The sequence below is a fragment of the Solanum lycopersicum genome, chromosome 9 (assembly GCF_036512215.1).
Source record: "Solanum lycopersicum chromosome 9, SLM_r2.1".
NCBI classification, from domain to species: domain Eukaryota; kingdom Viridiplantae; phylum Streptophyta; class Magnoliopsida; order Solanales; family Solanaceae; genus Solanum; species Solanum lycopersicum.
This window is the reverse complement of record NC_090808.1, coordinates 26,409,933-26,432,779: the sequence shown is the minus strand read 5'-3', so window position 1 is coordinate 26,432,779 and position 22,847 is coordinate 26,409,933. Positions and strand designations below refer to the sequence as shown.

Sequence of the window (22,847 nt, the reverse complement as noted above, 5' to 3'; positions counted from 1 at the left end):
GAGAAGATACATCATGAAGATCCTTTCAATTTAAATGATAAGTGTTATATTTCTACTAGATACATTAAATAAGAAAGTTTTGCCCAGAAGATTTTAGGTTTGAGATCGATACATTATTGTTTGTTAATTGTTATGCATCAGATACATTTAGTATGAATTCAAATTTACATGTCATGCCTAAAAAATTAGTGCATAATACATTATTATTTATGCATCTTATTTTGTTTAGTGCATGATACATTACTATTTATGTATCTCGTTTAAATTGATAAGTATTGTATTATTTGCCTTGAAAGATATGTATAACTTACTTAATGTATCATTTTGTAGTTGATAGCAATATATCTGATACAATAAGGTTATGGAAGAAGCATGTATGTAAGCTGAAATAAAGTTTAACTCTAAAGGTATCACAATAAATAAGAATTGAGTTATCAAATAGATATATGAACAAACACAATCCATTAAAGAAATTTGATTATGAAAACACTAGAAAAAAGAGGAAAATAATAGACTATTTGAAATTTTGGTGAAATTGAAACTATATTATTATGAGATAATGAGAAGATTAAATAATAATACAAGAATCCTAAGAAGTTTCAATTGATGATTAGTTGTCAAAGTCCATAACCAACTCAAATTACGAGAAATTTCTAATATTATTGTAGTTACTTAAAATTTATTAAATATAAATTTATAAAGTTGTTCAGATTATATTAAATTAATGAATATATTATCCCAAATAAATTCTAGATTAATATAATACATTTAATTATTTAAATTTAATAAATATTAATTTAATTAACGCTCACTACATAAAGCCCATATGACATGTCACTTAAATCTGATTGGGCGAAGGGAGTCCTGTTCCAATCGCAACTCCTCTATTCTAAAACTATAAATAGGGGTCTCATAATTTAGAAAAGAGGACCAAGAATTTTAACAACAAACTAGAGAAAGTTCATGGATCAAAAGCTGCAAATTTCTCTACAAGTTCAAGAACAAGCATTAAAGTTTCATGAACGATCAAAATCAAGAAGGATAAAGATCAAGAACGATAAAGATCAAGAACGGTCAAGATCAAGACTGCCGGATTCAAGATCAAGCTCGAAGCCCTTGGATTCACTAGAAGTCAAGATCAAGATACAATTCAAGTTTAAGTTCAAGATAAAATTCAACATAAAGTTCAAGTCAAGATCAAGTCCAAGTCCAAGTCCAAGTTCAAGTTCAAGTTCAAGATCAAGATAAACCCATAGTCAGGATCAAACTTTAAAGCCCTTTGAAAAGATGAATTCAGAGGAACAATAAAATTGTAACTCTCACACTTAAAATAATAAATCGATTGATGGTATGATTTTTCGTTCTTGATCATGATTTTATCGATGCAAATTTTACTGTCTACAAATTCTGTCACGCCTAGTGGGACAATCTCTACCTCTCATCTCAACTTTTAAAGCATAAAAAATTATCAAAATGTCTTCCACTATAGAAGAACAACTAGCAAGCTTAATTAAAACAACTGAAGGCCTGACAAAGTGTGCACACGAACAAGATGCTAAACTTTCCTAGATAATAAATAAGATCGATAACATGATTGTAACAAGATCAAGTCAATCACCTCTGAAGCTTTCTAAAATTCAAGATGAATGAGAGTCTTGCGTAAAGAAAACAAAGATCAAAGAGATTCATATCTCAGTAAAAGGTTTAACTCCAATTGATCAATCAAAGAACTTTATCATAGAGGCTGTCGAAGATAAATCTGAGTCTTCATCCAAATTTCTCCCATATATGCAAAGTCATATACACAAATGATTGATAACATGAAAATATCGGAGGGTTATCAACCTCCCAAGCTTCAACAATTCGATGGCAAAGGAAATCCCAAACAATATATAACGCACTTTATTGAGACTTGTAATCTGCTGGGACATATGGTGATTATCTTGTTAAAGAGTTCACTCGATTTCTCAGAGAAATCACCTTTGAATGGTACACAGATCTTGAACCTAATTCTATAGATAGTTGGGAGCTATTAGAGCAAAAGTTCCTTAATCATTTCTATAGCACGAGACATGTTGTTAGTATGATGAAACTTACAAAGGCTCGTCAAGGTAAAGATGAGTTAGTTGTTGACTTTACCGATTGTTGGAGAAGTCTAAACCTCAACTGCAAAGATCGCCTTAGTGAAAATTATAGCATTGAAATGTGCATCCAAGGTATGAATGGGGTCTTCACTACATTTTGTAAGGATTGAAGCCCAACAATCTTCTGTCTACAGACCTCATGAAAATGAAGATATAGAAGAATTCCAAAGTGGGGGCAAGTCTGCATCCGAAGATGACTTTGAAGAGTCAATGTATATCTAACGCTCCTTAAAGTATGAGCTTAAACTGCAAGTTACAATGCTCCGTAAAATACGAGTTTAAATTGTATGTCACTTAAATCTTCAAGTAGAAATGCTCCTTGAAACACGAGTTTAAATTGTACGTCTCTTAAATCTTAAAGTTTGAGTTAAATCTTCAAGTTGAAATGGTCCTTGAAACACGAGCTTAAAATGTAAGTCACTTAAGTCTTCAAGTTAGAGTTAAATCTTCAAGTTGAAATGCTCTTTGAAACATGAGCCTAAACTGTATGTTACTTAAATCTTCATATTTGAGTTAAATTTTCAAGTTGAATGATCCTTGAGACACGAGTCTAATTGTATATCATAAAAAATCTTTAAATTTGAGCTAAACCTTCAAGTAAATGCTCCATAAGGTACGAGCATAAACTGCATGTCACCCCCGCAAGAGTATAAACTGTATATGACACAAAAATAAAAAATACTCACTCCTCCAAAACTACGTTGACTTGATCCACTTCATTGAGGTACGTATGTACTTAGAACCATATTCTAAGTTAGTGTCAAGAAGTCAAATGTTCCCACTTGATCTGTTACATGAGTTAAAGGTATGAGTAATCTTTCATAAAACATCAGACTTGCACCAAATGGTGGTGACTCGATGGGGCAAACCCTTATGAATAAAATTGTTTCAAGATTTAGTCTTCAAATCTCCAAGTATGCAAGTTGAAGTCTTCAAATTTTTCAAGCCTAGTCTTTGCAAGATAAAATATCTTGACAAGACTTGAAGAATAGGACATTCGTAGTCACTTAAAATTTATTAAATTTAAATTTAATAAAATTGTTTGGATTATATTAAATTAATAATATATTAGTCCAAATAAATATTATGAATTAATATAATTGACTTAATATTAAATCCAATAAATATGAATTTAAATAAAACCTGCTCCATAAAGCTCATATGCCATGTCACTTAAATCTGATTGGACGAATGAATTCCTATTTCAATCGCAACTCCTCTATTCTAAAACTATAAATAGGGGTCTCATGATTGATAAAAGAGGACCAAGAATTTTAGCGACAAGCTAAAGAAAACTCGTGGATCAAAAGCTAGATATTTCTCTACAAGTTCAAGAATTCAAGAATGATCAAGATCAAGACCGTCGAATTCAAGATCAAGCTCGAAGACCTTGGATTCAACTAGAAGTCAAGATCAAGATAAAGTTCAAATTCAACTTCAAAATCAAGATATAGTTTAAGTCAAGATCAAGATTGAAGCCCTTGGATCCAACTAGAAGTCAAGATCAAGATAAAGTTCAAGTTCAAATCCAATTCCAAGACCAAGATCAAGATAGGGATCAAGATCAAGTCCAAGTCCAAGATCAACATCAAGATAGAGATCAAGATCAAGTCCAAGTACAAGTCCAAATTCAAATCCAAGATCAAGATCAAGATCAAGATAAATCCGAAGTCCAAGATCAAGATCAAGATAGCGATCAAGATCTAGCCCAAGTCCTAGATCAAGATCAAGTTCAAGTACAAGATCAAGATAGACATCTAGACTAAGATAAATTTAAAGTTCAAGATCAAGCTTTAAAACCCTTGAATTATATTTGAAAAGACGAATTCAGTTGTGACTTGATCCTCTTCATTGAGACACGTAGGCACTTAAAACCATATTTTATGTTCAGTTGCATGAGTGTCAAAAAAGCAAATGCTCTCACTTGATCTGTTACATGAGTTAAAGCTATGAGTAATCTTTCATAAAACTTCAGACTTGCACCAAATGATAGTGGCTCAATGGGGGCAAACCCTTATAAATAAAATTGATTCGAGATTTATTTTTCAAATATCCAAGTATGCAAGTTGAAGTCTTCAGATTCTTCAAACCTAGTCTTTGAAAGATAAAATATTTCGACAAGACTTGAAGAAGGGGTCATTTGTAGTTACTTAAAATTTATTAAATATAAATTTATAAAGTTTTTCGTATTTATTTAATTAATGAATATATTAGTCCAAATAAATATTATGGATAAATATAATTGACTTAATCATTTAAATTCAATAAATATTAATTTAATTAAAACCCGCTCCATATAAAGCTCATATGACACATCACTTAAATTTGATTGGCCGAAGGGAGTCATGTTTCAATCCCAACTCCATTATTCTAAAATTATAAATAGGGGTCTCATAATTTAAAAAAGAGGACCAAGAATTTTAACAACAAGCTAGAGAAAGCTCGTGGATCAAAAACTGCAAATTTCTCTACAAGTTCAAGAATTCAAGCATTCAAGTTTCAAGAACGATCAAGATCAAGAACGAAAAAGATCAAGAACGATCAAGACAACGACTAACATATTCAAGATCAAGATAAAATTCAAGTTCAAGTTCAAGATCAAGATAAAGTTCAACATAAAGTTCAAGTCAAGATCAAGTCCAAGTCCAAGTTCAAGTCCAAGTTCAAGTTCAAGTTCAAGGTCATGATAGAGATCAAGATCAAGCTTTAAAGCCCTTGAATTATATTTAAAAAGAAGAATTCAGAGGAATCATAGAGATTGTAACACTCACATTTTTGAAATAATAAATCGATTATTGCAATAATTTTCCATTCTTGATTATTGTTTTCTCGACACGGATTTTACTATCTACAATTATTTTAATTATTACAAAATAATATGTAACTAATCAAAAATCAGCCTAAAGTTAATTACGGAAGTGTTTTCAACAAATCCATTTAGCCGTATAGGATTTTAAAGAGGAAATACATTCTTTTAATTCAATTTTTATATTGGAGGTGATTAGTATGGACAAAATATAAAAAAGAAATGAGATTTGTATATGGTATTATGAAATATTTTTCATAAAATATATTTGATTCTTTTTATGTTTGGTTGGTTTAAATTTTTTGATTTTTTTTTATGTTTTGTTAGTTTAAACTTTTTGAAATCAAATTTGGATATATATATTTTGTAACTACCAAGAATTTGGAGTGAATTTAAACAGATAAAATAGGAGGAAAAAAAGGGAGTGATGAATGTGGGTATGGCTGATGACTTATATGTATCCGATAGTTTTTAAAATTAAGAGAAAGAAGGAATTCAAGCAATATTGTAAAAAGGTGAGAAAAATAGAAAATAAGGAAATTAAACTTGTGTATATAACTAATTTATCAAAAACAAAAAATACAGTAAAACCTCTCTGAATCAATTTAGGCTGTATCATGAAATATTATTATTTTGTAAAGGTATTATTTAATCGATAAATTAATATTTATTAATTTAAAGAGTTTTTTCGATACTGAAAAAAATTCAGGGATGAAATCTCAACGAATTCGAGAGAATCCACTTGAGAAAACGTCATTCATGAACTTGAAGTTAGGATTAATAAGCTGGCTTACTGCAATAAAGTAGATGTTGATAACGTATCAGGTGGGTGAAAATAGCCCTAAAGCTTAGAACAAATTGTGGATATCATTGAGAAAACACTGTTGATGATAAAGTTGAAGATGATACAATACAATTGGGATCAGTTACACGTAAGTAAATACTTGGATTCAGAATTCTTCACAATTTTATGGTGCAATTAGAAAATGTAACATTGAAACTTTTGGATGCAGTAAGAAAAGTTAAATATCAGCTTCAACTTAATCTAAATTTTAACAAAACCCAAACATTATAGAATCACATTTCACTAAATTTTCTTAGATATATTTGTAGTTTTAAACAATTATTAGTTTATAATATTAATGGAATAAAGATCTTTTGAAAATATATTGTCTTATCGAAATAAGTATTTTTTTTATTGGCCCAAGTCAGGACAGAAGAAGCTATTATCTTAGAGAGCTTACTAATTAATCGAGTATTAATTTAGTGATGTTTTACTATATTGTTCTTTTTATATAATATTTTTATAACTATTTTTCATAAAAAATTTTGGTAATTTTGACTAGTTGGATAACTTTTTCATTTGAAATCCGCTATCTAATAAGAAAAATTATATATTAAACCTAGTTATTGGCCCGTTCCGTCGAAAACAAATGTATATAAAAATGTTTAAAATACTTATAAAATATATTTTTTAACAGTAAAAAAAGATAATCTCAAAGATTAGACGGGAAAGAAAAAAGAGTTTTTGGCCAAAATCATCCTTACACTACACCCCTAACTTAAACTACATCTATAAAGTATCATTATTAGCAAAAACAATCCTTCAAGGATTTTAAAGTGAACAAATTTCATCCTTCTAATTTAATTTACTAGAAAACTAACAAATTCCACAAAATCAAGTCATTCCTTCCTAATTATTATTCTTAGATACGCCAAAAATATAATCGTGAAAATTTGAGTTTAGCATTATGCAAAATCTTTTAATTTGACAGTTTGTTTTATTTAGTTATCATGTATTTTATATTAAAAATATTATTAGTTGAAATATGTTTCTTCTCAATTGAATATGCTAGAAGCGGTCTAATAATGTAGAAAGAAACTCAAATGCAAGACATAATAAATATTTTGATCACTTCAATATCAGATTTAACCCAAAAATTTTATTGATCTAACTATAGTTTGACTATGAAAAAAGGTAAGATAATTAAACTTCAATTTTTTCCCCTATTAAATGAGAAGAATAATTCTGTACCCTCATACTTTCCAAACATTTTTTTAATTTTCGTAAGCAATAATGTCTAAGATTTTTTATATTTTTTTTCAGGAGCTTCATATATAACAAGTAATGAAATTTTGCAAGAAAACTTTTATTGATAGTCACGTGACTGCTTATGTATTTGTAGGATCCCTTAATTTTTTGACTATAAAAATTGCTCACTTGAAAAATATTTTCTGTTAAAAATAATACTTTAAAGATATAATTTAAGTTTGAGTATATTTAAAAAAACGTTTTTGACAAAAAATATTAAAAATTTGGATGATATTTATTGTGATTGTTGTTGCATTCACACGTTATACAGAAAGAGAAGGGGGACATCACAGTCTGTGTTGACATAAAATTATTAGACCAAAGCCACCATGAAATTAGATAGAATATTTTTTCAAAACATAATTTTAGTAGTAATAGCTATAGTATAGTAAGAAATATAAAAATGTGTTTTATTTTTAATTTAGTGAGAAGAAAAACGAAACCCTGGTCTTTTCTTTTCTTTTCTTTTCTTGTCTTGTGCGGCTGGCTGGGTAGGTGCTACCATTTTCAGTGTAAAAGGTTTGTTCCCCCTGGAAGAAAAAAGAAAAGAAAAAAGGTAGAGATATGTCAGGTTTATATAATCCCAACTTTTCACCTGCCAGAGCTGCTTCTCCCCAGATTAGAAGTACACCAGATGTTGACAGGTATTTGCTTTTCCCCTAATTTTCTCTTTATATAATCAATCAATCAACTTACTCACGAATCATCTCCCTTGTTAGTAATCACTACTTGTCAGAGCTGTTGGCGGAACATCAAAAGCTTGGACCTTTTATGCAAGTTCTTCCTATATGTAGCAGACTCTTGAATCAAGGTTACTTACTTCATCAGTTCCGATCTACTTGCATTTTTACCACCTAGATCCATATCACTTACATTTTCCTATTCTAAATTGCTTCATTTCCAAATTCAAATTCATTCCCCAAACCTTTGTAATTCATAAATAAATATATGATCTCGGTTTCAGAGATTTTAAGGGTTTCCGGAATGCTGCCGAACCAAGGATTTGGTGAACTAGACAGATTGCGACATAGAAGTCCCAGTCCTATGGGTTCAGCAAACCTTATGTCAAATGTTACTGGAGCAGGATTGAGTGGTTGGAATGGACTTCCCCAGGAGGTAATTTTTTTTTTTCACACTTGGATTAATGTACCAAATCACTTCTCTTAACTCGACTATCCTTTTATATCTTGTGGGACACCTATGGATGTTAAATCCTGTTAGAATACTGCTGTTGGGTCCAACTGAAGCAAAAGGATATAAATTTTCTTAATGTCTTCACATCGATGGAGTATCAACAGTGTATTGTGGCAACTATTGATACTAACTTTTTTTAGTACCAATAAAATACATTAATTAGCATGCTTGCCTGTTTCACTAAGTGCATTAGTATACCATATGAACCAGCTTCTTTTTCTTTTATCTTCAGAAGTATCGCGTTACTTTGAATCTACCCCACTTCTTTTAGTAAGTAGTACATGCATTCTTTTTTTAGAAGAGTGTCAACCATGTGATGAAGGTCCCCCCAAAAAAGAAGCAAAATTAGAGCTTTACGATTCTACTTGATTGCAAGTTCATTTTTAAATTTTTTAAAGTAAAATAAGTGGCTGATAGGATCTCTATGATTTTGTAACCAGTACTAGGCAGACTACAATTAATTTTTGATCTGACAGCAGCTAATTCGGATCATTCAAAAGCTTCTCTGTTCCTTTCTTTCCGTACTCACCACCTAAGACATGCAAGTGAATTGAGCAGCATGCTTTTTCAGTCATTAGAATATGTGGACCAAGTGTACAAGAATTCCTTACCCATTGAAGTTACGCCTAGTTGATGTTCATAGGTTAAGGAAAGCAGATATGCTTCAGCCACTTATTTCAAAACAAGTGGAATCTGGTGATAAATCATAGTCTAGAATCTAAATGGAGTGAATTAACTGTTTCTATTATCCTAAGATCCTCACTATTTTTGATAATTGGAACTTAATAGCTGCCTGCTTTATATTTGATTATAAGTTATTAGCAACTTCTTTTTGCTTTCTCAAAAAAAAAGTACTCCACTAACTTAGTACTTTAGGAGTTGGGCTTCACTTTTATCCAAGGAAAAGATTCATAAGTTTCTAGATGTTGTCAAATGGAACCATAGCAGTGGCTAGATAGAGAAAACGGTTACCTATAAAGAAATAATGCAGAGTGCACATTAAGGCTTGGCGTTCGGAGGTAGCAACATTGTCTATGCAATTTGGATGATCTTTTCCTGGAATCAAAATTTTTACTTGAAGCAGCTGTACTGCTCTTAAACTTTTGTCTTCCTGAAATATATTATGCTACTATTACATTGACTTTTGGCATATGTTTGATGGAAATACCTCCACAACCTGGTCTACATGGTCAGGTTCCATATCAAATAAAATGAGATCTCATTGGATTCTAATGCATACAATAAAACGAGCTGCTTTTTTTTTTCTTTTCTTTTTGGATTCTTCAGCATTAAGGACATGCTGGAGACCTCTAGAAAAATTGGGTTGATTTTGGCATACTAATAATTTTGGCGTACTGGACACTATAAGGAGCTGCTTATTGTACGATGCTAATACAATATACTAAGCCTAATTTTGTGTTCTAATTTGAATTTCTATGAATCATGTATTTCTTCCTTGTCAACATGTAAGATTTTTGAAGTACTGGACTTATTAAATGAAGTTCTTTTACTTGTAGAAAGATTTTTCAAGCTACTTTTGCATAGTTATTGATTTCTTGATTTTCAGTAAGCCTCTAGAAATATTGAGTTGTCTGCATGGACATACAGGCTGTCACTTCATATTGCTCATTCTTTAAAGTAAAATTGTCTATTTTAATTTGGTTGGTTTTTTTTTTTAGTTTAGGTGAGAGACCTTGCAATAATTATTCAGGTTCACGAGGACTGCATTAGACAAAGAGAACAATTTTAAGCTAGATGTATGAGTGTGGTTAGTGTGAGATGATGCGATCAACAGTGGGCCCATGGAGAAGAATGCAGCATACCAGAACATCACTCTTCTTGCCCTAAGGTTACAGATTGGTTCTTTTCCTTGTAGAAGTCCCAAAAAAGGAATGATCATATTGCAAATTGATAATCTGGTTGTAGAGCATAGGATATTGTTCTCCATGTGCATCCTAATATCTTTTGTCCACAATCAAGGACCGGACAAGGATAGCCGAGCCCTGCAATTACATGACCCTTCCTTTCCCCGTTCATTGCTTGTAACCAAAGCTTTCGACGTCGTGCAATGTTACTCACAATTAGTTTTGATAAACTTTATTTAAGGAGAGAGAATGCTTAGCTGCAAAGCTGTCTTCTTCATACGTGGATATTTTGTTGGTGTTTGGTTTCCCTTCTCATGCATTCCCCTTTGGGTGCTATATGTATCCATAAGCGGCAGAGTACGGTCATCTGATCTATCCAGAGTTGGAACAAGCATATGTCGACACTGGAGGGATCTCAACTCTCTCATGCATTCCATGTATAATATTGCAGCCTTAAAGATGTGTCTGACACAGATATGGACACAAAAATTTGGAAGCTTCAGATTATCTTTTGATAACAAGGGTGATGTGACTGTCGAATTTAGCTATATTCTGAAGTATTTTGGGAACAAAGATGTTTGACTCATTGTATTCATATTATCTCTTGGGTTTCTCCATACGGACACCATTTTCTCATAATACCAGAAGATTGACCCCAAAAAAAACAATACAGGTGAACCCGTAAAATGCAAAATTGCTTCCCTGAGAATTTTTATTTTATCATTTCTCCCGGTATAGTAATTTGAAGGTTGGAATGCGGGGTTTTTATTGGACAATGTGTGAAGATACAGATGGTTTCTAGCTCATTTTGGAGGCTGTTATCGCCATACTGATTGTCACATCAGTTATAGTTATACTGGTTGTCACATCAATTATAGTTAAGGTTAATACTCTGACTGGTTTCAGCAGTATAGCTGTGTGCAATTTGCTCCCATTGAACACTTTCAGGACTGATAGTTTCTTTTTTGTGCTTAATTATCTCTCAATTGGCATCCTTCTTTATTTTTATAATCTTAAGTGCCAAGCATTTTGTGCTGTCAGATAACTGGTTCTCTTCTTCTTTGCTAGTTATTTTTCCTTGTGTTATCTATAACCCCAATTCTCAAATTTGTTACAGAGGTTGAGTGGACCTCCTGGAATGTCAATGGACTGGCAAGGGGCCCCAGCAAGTCCTAGTTCGTACACTGTGAAAAGAATATTGCGGTTAGAAATTCCAGTCGACACTTATCCAAATGTGAGGCTATTACTGCTGTTGTTTAGAGTTTGCTTTCGAATGGGTATATAGCTTAGTAGTATAGGCTTGTGTGAACTTTGAACTAACTTCATTTTGAATTTCAGTTTAATTTTGTTGGGCGACTTCTTGGCCCCCGAGGGAATTCATTGAAACGGGTGGAAGCTACCACAGGATGCCGTGTTTTTATTAGAGGAAAAGGCTCGATAAAAGATCCAGACAAGGTAGTTTTCATCTTCTTTCTCAGTACTGTTGGATTGTGTGATTGATTGTCTCACAACTATAACTGTAGAGATATATTAACTATTCATTGTTTGAGCCAATGATTGTCAGGTTTTTCCGATTTCAATTTAGTTTGGACTCATGGCAATTGATTGATTAATATCAGGTCTTTTACTTATTACTTCTACCTATTTGAATAAATAATCAAATAAATGCCAGGTTACCACATCCTTTTGATGGGCTACAATTTTTCCCTTAGCATTTTAAAAAAGTAGTGTAGCTTCCTCACATTTATCCTCGTAGGAATATCTGTATAAGAAGGGTTTGACTTACCTAACAACCAAGGTCTTAAATATGAAGTGACCCATCCAAAGTGGATATTTAATGTGAAGATGTATTTGAGTGACTGCATTGAAGTGCCTTTTGATAAAGCAAGATTCTAGACAATAAAAGGACAGAGAGTAGAAATAGTGAAAGAAGTTGAGTGCTAGTTCTTTGGATGCATGAAATAAAAACAAGCTATTGCATCTGATAATAAGTAAACCAAAAGTTGTGTGAAATACAAGTCAGTCAGAATCGTGGAATTCGATAAACCAAGAAGATTATACTGCATTTATCGAATTTCTGTTTAATACTAGTTCCCTTATGATTTTTTTGTTTATTATTACTAACAATGTTAATTGGAATATAGACCATACTTTGGTATTTGAAGTTTAGTTACTACAGAACTACGGCTATTTGTTTTTTTGAAATAGATAACATTGTATTATATCATAAAACAGTACATGGGTTGTACTGCATCTACAGATGTCTTAATTTCCAGTGTTTTCAGTCTATATTGAGCCTAAAACATCGTTTGTAGATACTATCATCGAAGTATAACTGATTACACCAAAAACATAAAAATAAAATGCATCTCAACTGAACCTTCTGGACACTATTTTCTATGCTTTCAAAATACCTAGAATTCCTTTCATTCCAATTAGTCCATCATATACTTGCAAGGGAAATTCTCCATCTGTTTCTGTCCGTTGCATTCACCTTGCTGCCTCCCAATTCTTTAAAGACTATAAAAACCTTTCTGGGCAAGGTCCAACAGATGCCTTTGAGGTTTAAAAAATCCTCCATAATTGTTGGGTATACTTGCAGTGTAGGAATAAGTGGTTCACCAAGTTATCCTCACAAAGGAAACATTTAGAGCATAATGTTATCCCGCTTTTCGTCAAGTAATCTTGATTCAGAAGCAGCTTCTGTGGCCCACAACCATATGAAGCATGAAACTTTATGAGGTATTCTGCTTCTCCATATTTGTTTCCATGACCAATTTTGTGTGTGTGGGTTTGCCTGATCCATCAACCTGTAGGATGAGTTAACTTTGAATTTTCCGACGCTATTGCCCTTCCACCACATAACATCTTCCCCTGTTTGTCTGCCATTGAAAGCTTTCACAATGTTGAAAAATTTGGACACTCCTACTATTTCCCCATCATTGAATTGTCTTCTGAAATTAAAGCTCCACCTCTGATTTGTCCATAACTATACTATGGTATTTTTTTGTCCCAGACCTATATTATATATGTCACAGGAAAGTACTTCTAGCCTCTAGGTTTCCCTTTTCATATCATACCTCATCTTTCCAGAATCTTCTCTTGCTTCCGTCTAAAACATTGATCCTTGCATTTTTCTCAACTTTATCCCATAGGCCTCTTATTGATCTCCACAAACTTACTCTATAAGGTGTAGTCACTTCTATGTTATTCACATATCTTCACCTTCATATTTTGCACTTATTACCCTTTTCCATAGCATCTGATTATCATTGACAACTTCCACAACCCCTTTATTCTGAAAGCTTTACTCTGCACCTTCAGGTTCTTTATCCCTATACCCCCTGTCTTCTAGCCAGTTATCACTACTTTCACTTCACCAGATGAAAGCCTTTCCTCTCCTTGTTTCCGTGCCATAGTGATTTCCTCTCCAATCTCTTGATGACTCCTGCTGGTATTGAGAACAAGGTCATTGTGTAGTTGGCAAGGCATCTTGGACTGAATTGATGAGTCAGTCTGCCTCCCTAGGACAGATATTGAGTTTTCCATCTAGTCAATTTCTTTCAACACTTCTCCCCCACACCATTCCATGTATCAACAAAGTTGAATTTGGCACCTAGAGGCATGCCCCTGTAAGTTGTTGGCAGTCCCGATTTCCCACTTAAAAATTGCTGCTTGGCAGACCATATTTGTGACTTCATTGATTGGATACACCAAGCTTTTCCTCCAATTAGTTGTTGTTCCTCAGCATCACAAAGACTACGGTATCATCTGCATACCATAGGTGTGTCAATGTCACCCCCAAACTGTCAGTACCCTCTCTAGCAACATCAGAACCTTTCAACCAGGCTTTGTTGTTTTTTGTTTTGATCATACTATTCACTCCTCCATAGTGTGACTAAAAACAAAAATGGTGACAAAAGGGTCACCTTGCCTGAGACTTCTCTGAGTATTGAAAAATCTTGCAAGGGCTCCATTAATTAGCACTGAAAACTTGACAGTTGAAATACAATAGTATATCCATCTCAACCATTTCTGCCCGAAGCCCATTCTTTCCAACATCTTCAGAAGGTAGTAGATAGCTCCAGTTAACATGATAATATTGATTCTCTATGTCCAGCTTGCCTAGTATACCAGGTGTCTTCAGTTTGATTCTTGAATCTACACCTTCATTAGTAATCGACACAATATTCTGTAGTGGCTTCCACCAGTTTCATTCGCAATCAGCACATAAGTTAGAGACTATCCAATTTGTAGATTCATTTCTTGGTAGTTTGCTTGTATCTTCTGGGAGTTATCTGTGCATGCTGTATCATTGGAGTTCTAACATATTTTCATGATTGATAATTTCAAGGAGGAGAAACTAAGGGGAAGACCAGGATATGAGCACCTGAATGAACCACTCCACATTTTAATTGAAGCTGATTTGCCAGCCAGCGTTGTGGATATTAGATTGAGACAGGCACAGGAAATCATAGAGGAGTTGCTCAAGCCGGTGGTATGTATCTCAGATTTGTTTCCTCTTTGCTATAATTTTGTTGCCTTGTATTTTTTTATTTTTTTTTGTGGAAAAAGGTAAACTGTAGAGGTGGTTGACCACGACAATTATTTTGAGTAACTTTACTTTAACATATTTGCATATTGAGATATCATCAGTGGCTTCTAGATAGAATTTATTTACTTCCCTTTTTTCTTTGATGAGAAGAAATCCTATTATAGTGCACTTCATTTTTGTTGCAAATAAGTATTTAATTTTTTGCAATGCTTTTATCTACAGGATGAATCAGAGGACTATATAAAGAGACAGCAATTGCGTGAACTGGCGATGCTAAATTCAAATTTCAGGGAAGAGAGCCCTGGACCAAGTGGCAGTGTCTCTCCTTTCAATACTAGTGGCATGAAACGTCCCAAGACTGGTCGTTGAGAGGAATGAGAAATTGAAGTTATTGATGCTAAGAGAGGTTTGCACTCCTCGGAGATAATGAGAGGCATGCCTGGGCATTCCTCTCAACATACATCATATCCGCATCACTACCTAATCCCAAGCTATAAATAGACACAGGTCCTTGCGGGTGATTTTTGGTTTGCTTTTGGGTTTTATTTATTTTAACAACAGAAATGAAAAACAGTAAAACTGAAAATTAGAACTTCTGGTTTATACAGTTGGCTTTTTTATTTAGGTTTGGTCTTGTCAGTCCCTTGTAAACTTCATTGATTTATTCTTGTGTTGGTAATTGTAGTGTGAAATATGCTGTTATTGGTACATGGCAGCATTAGCAGTTTGAAGCCATTAGGTCTTTCCTTCATTATGTTGGAGTCATACATTTGTGCAACTATTATCAAAGAGACACCATATTGGTGCTTTGACTGGAGTTGAATTTATGTATCAATATACATATTAGTGCAACATGTAATATGTTGAAATGCCACTGTATTTTAAATTCTTTCTTGGATGATCTGTTTGTTTCTTGTGCTAAGAACTAAGAATTGGCCCTAAGGTATCATCTATAGCTCAATGCATAATTTCTGAGAACCATCAAAGGTGCATCTTTTGAGATAGAATAAGATTAATGACCTGTTTGGTGGGAGGTATTAACTTCATGGATTAAAATTTACTCCAACAAAATATTGTTTGGTTACTTTATTTAACCTAATATATGGATTAGTTATATCTCATACAAGGCTATATCTAATCTCTAGAAAAGGGAGGGATAACTAATTCAAGGTTTAACAATCCTTTGGTAAGACCTCTAAATGACTAAGCTATTTCCAAATCTTTTTTCTTAATTTTTTTGTAATTTAATGCTCTTTTTTAATATATATGAGAATATTTATAAATATTCTTTTGAATTCTCCAAATCCATTCCACACTTCCATGTACTTTGACGATTTCACAAATTAATATTATTTTTTCATTGTTTGATTTGTTATATTGGGGGTTTTTTTTTTTAAATGTAGTTGGTCAATTGTCTAATTGAATTATTTTTTGTAAAAAAACAATATATGTGTATTTGAACAATTTAAGTAGCCTTAAATCTATGTTAAGTTTAAGGTATACTTGATCAACAAAAAAAATCAGAAATATATCATGCTATCGAGGATCTTTATGGTGGCATACCACTTCAAATTAATAATAATTTTTAAAAATATATTTTAGTATTTAAATTGACAAATTAAATGAAATATAAAATCGCATAATAACTAAGGGTATAATAGGTAAAAAACTTATTCTAAAATGTTAAGCCAATCATAAGATTAAATGGGAAACAACGAACCAAACACTTGATAAAAACTAGAGCAACTTTCACAGATAGCAAACATAAAATTCATATTTGTATGCTATAGCAAAGTTTGCATAATTGCGCTTCATAACAGACATATATATGTATAATCTCGCTATACATATATAAGAAGAGAATTGCATAAAAAGAAGTGTATGAATCAAGAAAGCGAAAGAGACTTGAGCAGAGAATTGTATAATACGAAGTATAAAACAAATTGTATAATTATAAGTGTATAGGAAAATTATATACAATTTAAATTTTTATAAAACGATACAGGGAGAAAGGCAAAAGGGACTTGGGCAGGGAATATACAATTGAATCGAACTGTATAAAATGAGAAACAGAGAAATCATCTACAATTTGAATTTGTATAAAACAAGAAGAGAGAAATACAAAAGGGACTTGGGCAGAGAAATATTTTTATTGTTTAATTATAAGTGTATAAGACAAAGATATATGTATTGCATGTGTATATACACTTTTCTCTCGCTTTATACAATTAGAAACACAATTTATACAATTCTATTTTATAAAGCAAGAGAAGAAAGCGACCGAGAGAGGGAGAGTGGTGAGTGAGAATATAAGGGAGAGAGGGATTGACAAACAGTTAGCTATGGAACACAAATAAATTAAACGGTAGCTACTATATTTATTTTATATTATTAGTTTGTCATTCTATACAATTATCCCTAAAAAATAATCCCTACATTAGTAATCCTTGCATCATGCATCTTTGTACCAAACGACCAGTAAATGCACTAATGACTTCATAGAACCAACAAAGGTGCATCTTTTGAAACCAAATAAGGTTAAATTCACTTGAGCTCTTTTCAAGCCATTGTGCAATCTCTTTACTTTTTGATAGACTTTAATTGAGACTATCCCATCGATATAATGATTTGAGCTTTACTATTACTACCACTTGATAGATGAGGTATATGTGGAGGAATTGGAGCACACAATTTTGCAAAAGTTCCTTAGGGGCCAACTCAGTTAGATGATCTAGAGTATGAAAGAAAAAAACTTTTCTTAAATATCTGTAGTATCTCATTTATAGAAGGGGAGTGCTCACAACAATAAAAGGATTCATATGACACAACTTCATAGATTCTCTAGAGCACTTTAAATCTTTCATTTGTTATCAACTTATCACCCCCGAGCCTCCACCCAAAACGTGGTCAACACCTCATGCCATTTCTAACATGAGGATATTCATAACATGGGATGAATGTACGCATACACTTAGCCATGAGCGTAGTGCATAAATTTAAAAATATCTCTTTGAAAAATTCGTTAGGATAAAGATGATAAGTCTTAAATAAAAACTATTTATGAATAAATTATTGATGTTTCGAAGAATGTTCAAACTAAAATGCATGATTGTCTGTTTATCTGTGAACATTAGCATAACTAAGTAGTGTCTATCGGCAAAAGACCCCCAATCCACCTTTGCTAATTTTTTAATTACTATCTACTAAGCTGAACACAATATGACTAAGAAGGTGTTTGGATTGATTTAAAAGTTATTCAAACTTATTTTTAAATCAGTTTTTGAAAAATATAAAAATATCATAAAATAGGTTTAAAATAACTTAAAATTAGTTATAAACCAAAAAATAGGCCTCTCACTCCTTTTTATTTTTTGACTACTTTTTATTTTTGACAGAAAACTATTTTTAAGACCTTCCAAACGGGCTCGAAATCCTCTAAGATCAAAGAGGATCACTTAGGCTGAGAAGAGTAGAGCTAACAAATCTTCTAGTTTTTTGTCAGAATACCTGAATATGCACATAAAATGATATAACGTGGATGACGTCACTACATGAAATCCATAATATGCAAAATAGTTGAATTAAAATGGTCCTATAATAGGTAAAATTGAACAACTAAATGTAAATATGATAGAGGTCAAGAACATAAAATGTTGGAGTGTAAAAACAATATAAGAAACATATTATTATTATCTAAATCATTTAGTAAAACTAAAGAGCTTAAATTAAACTTCTGAAACAGAGCAATCGACAACTAAATTAAATGTTATACAATACATTTCTCACATTCTTTACCCCAAGTGGCTGAAATAATATATTATAAAATTATAAGTCATAATAATGATTTTGTTTTGTAATTTTATAAGATATTTAGGTTAACCCTGCATAATCATCATAGGAGTGCACAAAGTGTGATCTCGATCTGATCAACTAAGTCATTGTAAAATTACACGTCCCTAGTGAAATATAAGCGGTCCTTGTTCAAATAAAGAACCCAACAAAGGTTAGGGTAGATCCCACGTGGAATGAGGTCTAGACTTAGGCTAATAAACTGTTGATTCTACTTTTAGTCAGACAATTTACGTAAAAATGGGAATTTTGTAATACAAAAGTTAGGTTGAGTCTGGATAAAAAGTAACAAAGTAAACAAGTAAGAAAAATTTAATATTTTTTTAAATCAATATGAAACTAGGGTGTACGTGTTTCTCACAAGTCCTTAACGTAGTAAACCTTATAGTAGTAATTTTGTCTAGTGTTAAACATGCGAGTTAGTAAGTTATGTATCTCCTAAGTGATTGGTAGTCCAAATAGGGAATTTCACCACACAACTTGGTGGTCCTATGAGTGCATACTTTACTAACCCTTACCCTTGACACTAAATTAACCTTCATAGAGATGGTTTCAACTATTAGATATAGTTGAACTCACATCTCTGTTATTTAATCACTTTATTCATTCGTTACTTCCTTGCTTGGACAAGTAGATTTAAGGCGTGTTCTAACATTTCCCACCATTAAAAGAAATCAAAGCGAAAACATCAACAATACATGCAGAAACATTATTAAAAATTACAAATTATTCTACGTTGTTAATTCCTCATAGTTCTCACAACCCTAGTTGTAGATTTAGCTACTCATTCTTGGGTTATCACAATTCAAAATAAGTTTGTCAAAATTAATTATGAACTTACAATTAGAGTATATGAAACCAAGAATCTTCAAATGACGAACAAAAGATTGTATTGAAAACCGATACTTCAAGAATTAAATGGATAAAGTGTTCACCAAAATGATTATCAAAGCAAAAAAAAAATCTAATTACCTAATAGTAAAAAAAGAGAATAAATGACTACTTAGAGACATATAATCATAAACAAAGTTAAAAAATAAAATACAGGACAATTTGAGCTCAACAGTCACTTCCACGGTTTGAACCTATGCATCGTAAGAATTCCTATGGGTAGTGGGATCTATCATTACACAACATCTTCAGTTTTAAGTTGTGGACTTTTCTACGGGTATGTTTGACAATCCGCATACCTTAAAATGATCCATTCTGGCATCTCTAGATCTGTGACATTATGGGATGTCTCCTAGTTCTACCCTTGGCAAGTAGAACACCCTTTACGAGGTAGGGTAGACTCCAGATTCCATGCCTAGCAAATATGTTCTATGCCGTTTCATGCCTGTTCTCATTATTTGGGATGTGCACTATAGTATATAATGGGTTCTATGACGTGTAGGTTGTGGAATGGGACACCACCTATACATGGCATGAGTAGGCCTTGAAGATGGTAGGATGAGTTCCATAGGTGTCCTCCAATACCATTATGTGAAGTCCTATGATTGTTGGATGTCTCTTAAATAGTTTAAATGAATATGGTTGACTTAGTTAATGTATGATGGATAGAAAGTCTCTTACCTAGGTAGCTTTGGCAATTGCTTTGGTAGGCTTTAAGAGCGTCTATGGGCGATCTCTTCATATCTTACTTAGGTGAGTCTTAGAGTAACTTTAGGTAGAAGTTTAATTGATTTGAAAGTTTATCTTATTGATATGGACTATGTGATATGTGCTGAAATGGAATAACTTTACTTTTGGTAGTCTTAAGGATTATTAATGTATGCTAGAAGAGGGTGTATGGACGGTCTCTTCTTGTCGTACTTAAGTGAGCCTTAGGATAACATTTAGTAGGTGGTATAATAAATATGATCATGTGATTGATGTTACTTGATTATGTCTTAAATGTGTATGTTGTCTTGAAAATGGTTCTTTTACTTATTTCTTGAGATTTACATCAAAAGAGCATAAAAGACATGTTATAAAGCAAATGTCCGTTTTAGCATGGTTTTCTTGCATGCTCTCTATACTTAGTGCATTCAATGTGCTAATTTCAGATGTTGATTACTTCTACAAGTGTAGGTGGCAAGCGAAGAGTCTCTTAGAAGCAAAGCCTGGGAATATTCTCTCAAGAAGACTTGGTATGTCCTCATATGATTTGAGGACATAGTTATACTTAGTTTCCTTTTTCAAAAGGCATTGTAATAGATATTGGTTTTTCATTTTAAGTGATGTAAGGGCTGTGACCCTAAGATTTATACGTGTCTAAGATGGCTATGAAGAGACTTTCACGACTCGAGGGTATACCCTAGAAGAAATGGTATCCTCAAGTTGTCACACAACGTATTCGACCTCTCAGAAGTCTTATATAAGCCCTTAGACATCATTCATCACATATAAATATGAAAAGTAGTGTGGAATTAAAATGGTTTATAATATCATCTCAAACACTCTTTATAGTAAAACATAGGAAATGCTAAGTCTCGTTGTCGCCATCTTAGACACAAGAATATATTGGGTTATAGCCCATACATCAACAAATAGAAAATAACAAAGTCTAATACAACGTACTTTGAATAGAAAAGCTAAACATAGTTATGTCCTCGAGTCAATTGAGGACATACAAAAGTTGCTTGAAAGGATGCTAATATCCAAGCTTCACTTGAAATGACTCCTCTCATTTTCCACCTATAAATTTAGAAATAAAACAACATATGGAATTAGTAAATTAGATTACACTAAATATGGTGTAATGCAATTCATGCTAAAAGGCCATTTGCTTTAACATATGCTTTCATGCTCTTTTTTGAGAAAACCTCGTAACATAAGAATAAGAAACAACCTTCAAGTCAACATAAACATATATAAGATATATTCCAAGTAATCCACATTATAGCATTAAGATCACTTCAAACCATATAAGCATATAAATCTCCTACAAAAGGTTATCCTAAGACTTACTTAAGTAAGACAAGAAGAGACTGCCCATACACCCTCTTCAAGCACACCTAAATAATCCTTAAGACTACCTAAGATAAGATTATTTCCTTTTAAATAGTTAACTCACCAACTAAGGTTACTCTAAGATACACTTGAGTAAACATGAAGAGACCGCCCATACACCCTCTTCAAGCCTACTGAATTAACCCTCAAAGCTACCCTAGATAGGGATACTTATATTCAACTTATATTAAGTCATAATCACTCATTAATTTAATAAAGATTCAATTAATTATTTAGAGGAGTTCACATAATGGTCTTGGAAAATACCTAGGGAACCTACACCCTAACATCTTCAAAGCCTACTCGTGCCATGTCTAGATAGCGTCCTATTCCACTACCTAAACATTGTAGAACTCGTCCAATACTAGAATGTATCCCACATGATGAGAATAGGCATTAACCGACATAGACTATACTAGCTAGGCATCGAATCCAGAGTGTACCCTACTCCAATGGAGGGTGTTCTACTTTCCAAGGGTAGAACTAGGACACCATTCCATGTAAGCACATGGTTAAGAAATATCAAGGGTTTCTTTTTACTTTAGTCTCAACTTAAGTAGAGGCACTTTCCAAGCATACTCACTTTGTACTAGCCTTGGTTCTCATAGAGTAAGTTCAATCATAAGGTCATATGCCATATTTTAGTCAGTACCAAATCACAATACACCTTACCATGGATGGGTCCACTAGGGCTGCCACTCAATGATCAATTAGGATAGTTCAATGAACTTCTTAGAGATGGTTTCATGCCTTTCCAGCCAACCTATCCCTTAGTCCATCATTCACACAAGAAGGATACCATTACGACTTTCAACTTCAAGGATATCATAACATTCTTTCTAGTTTGAAGGTTCCAAGTTAGTGACCCTCTTAAACTATGTTCATGGTCATATTTCAACCAAACATACACATATGTGACAAAGATACTTAATCCTACTAAGTCAAGAGTTCATATTCACATTCTTCATGAATCAAGTAGAGGGACATAGGTCTACCAAAACAAGACATAGTTCATCATCATCTTATCACATGTACAACAACATTCAAGTAGCACATAGGGACAACTAAGTCTAATACAAGTCACCCTATTAACTCTTATAGAAACATCAACATATTCCATCAACATATTCACATAGTCAATTAGAAAGAATCACACTTCTACGTCAAGTATACACACATAAGGACATCACTATATTTTGTCATGATAACATAATAATCAATTAGGAGAAAACATGCTTTAACTTTATTCATACACATATATACCACATATTTTTTTCACATTTATAACCTATACAAGCTATAACATAATAATATCACAATTCATAAAGTAATGCTGACAAGACCATGTTCT

At 32.6% G+C, this 22,847-nt stretch overlaps 1 protein-coding gene across 1 annotated transcript; it reads left to right on the top strand.

Moving 5' to 3' along the window:
* Window positions 1–6,279: 6,279 nt before the first annotated feature.
* Window positions 6,280–15,525, top strand: LOC101268791 (KH domain-containing protein At2g38610). The gene is made up of 7 exons (XM_004246922.4): window positions 6,280–7,686; window positions 7,762–7,853; window positions 8,007–8,158; window positions 11,219–11,335; window positions 11,440–11,556; window positions 14,456–14,599; window positions 14,879–15,525. Exons 1-7 carry the CDS (start codon window positions 7,607–7,609, stop codon window positions 15,023–15,025), a joined length of 849 nt encoding a protein of 282 aa, XP_004246970.1. The 5' UTR covers window positions 6,280–7,606; the 3' UTR covers window positions 15,026–15,525.
* Window positions 15,526–22,847: the final 7,322 nt, after the last annotated feature.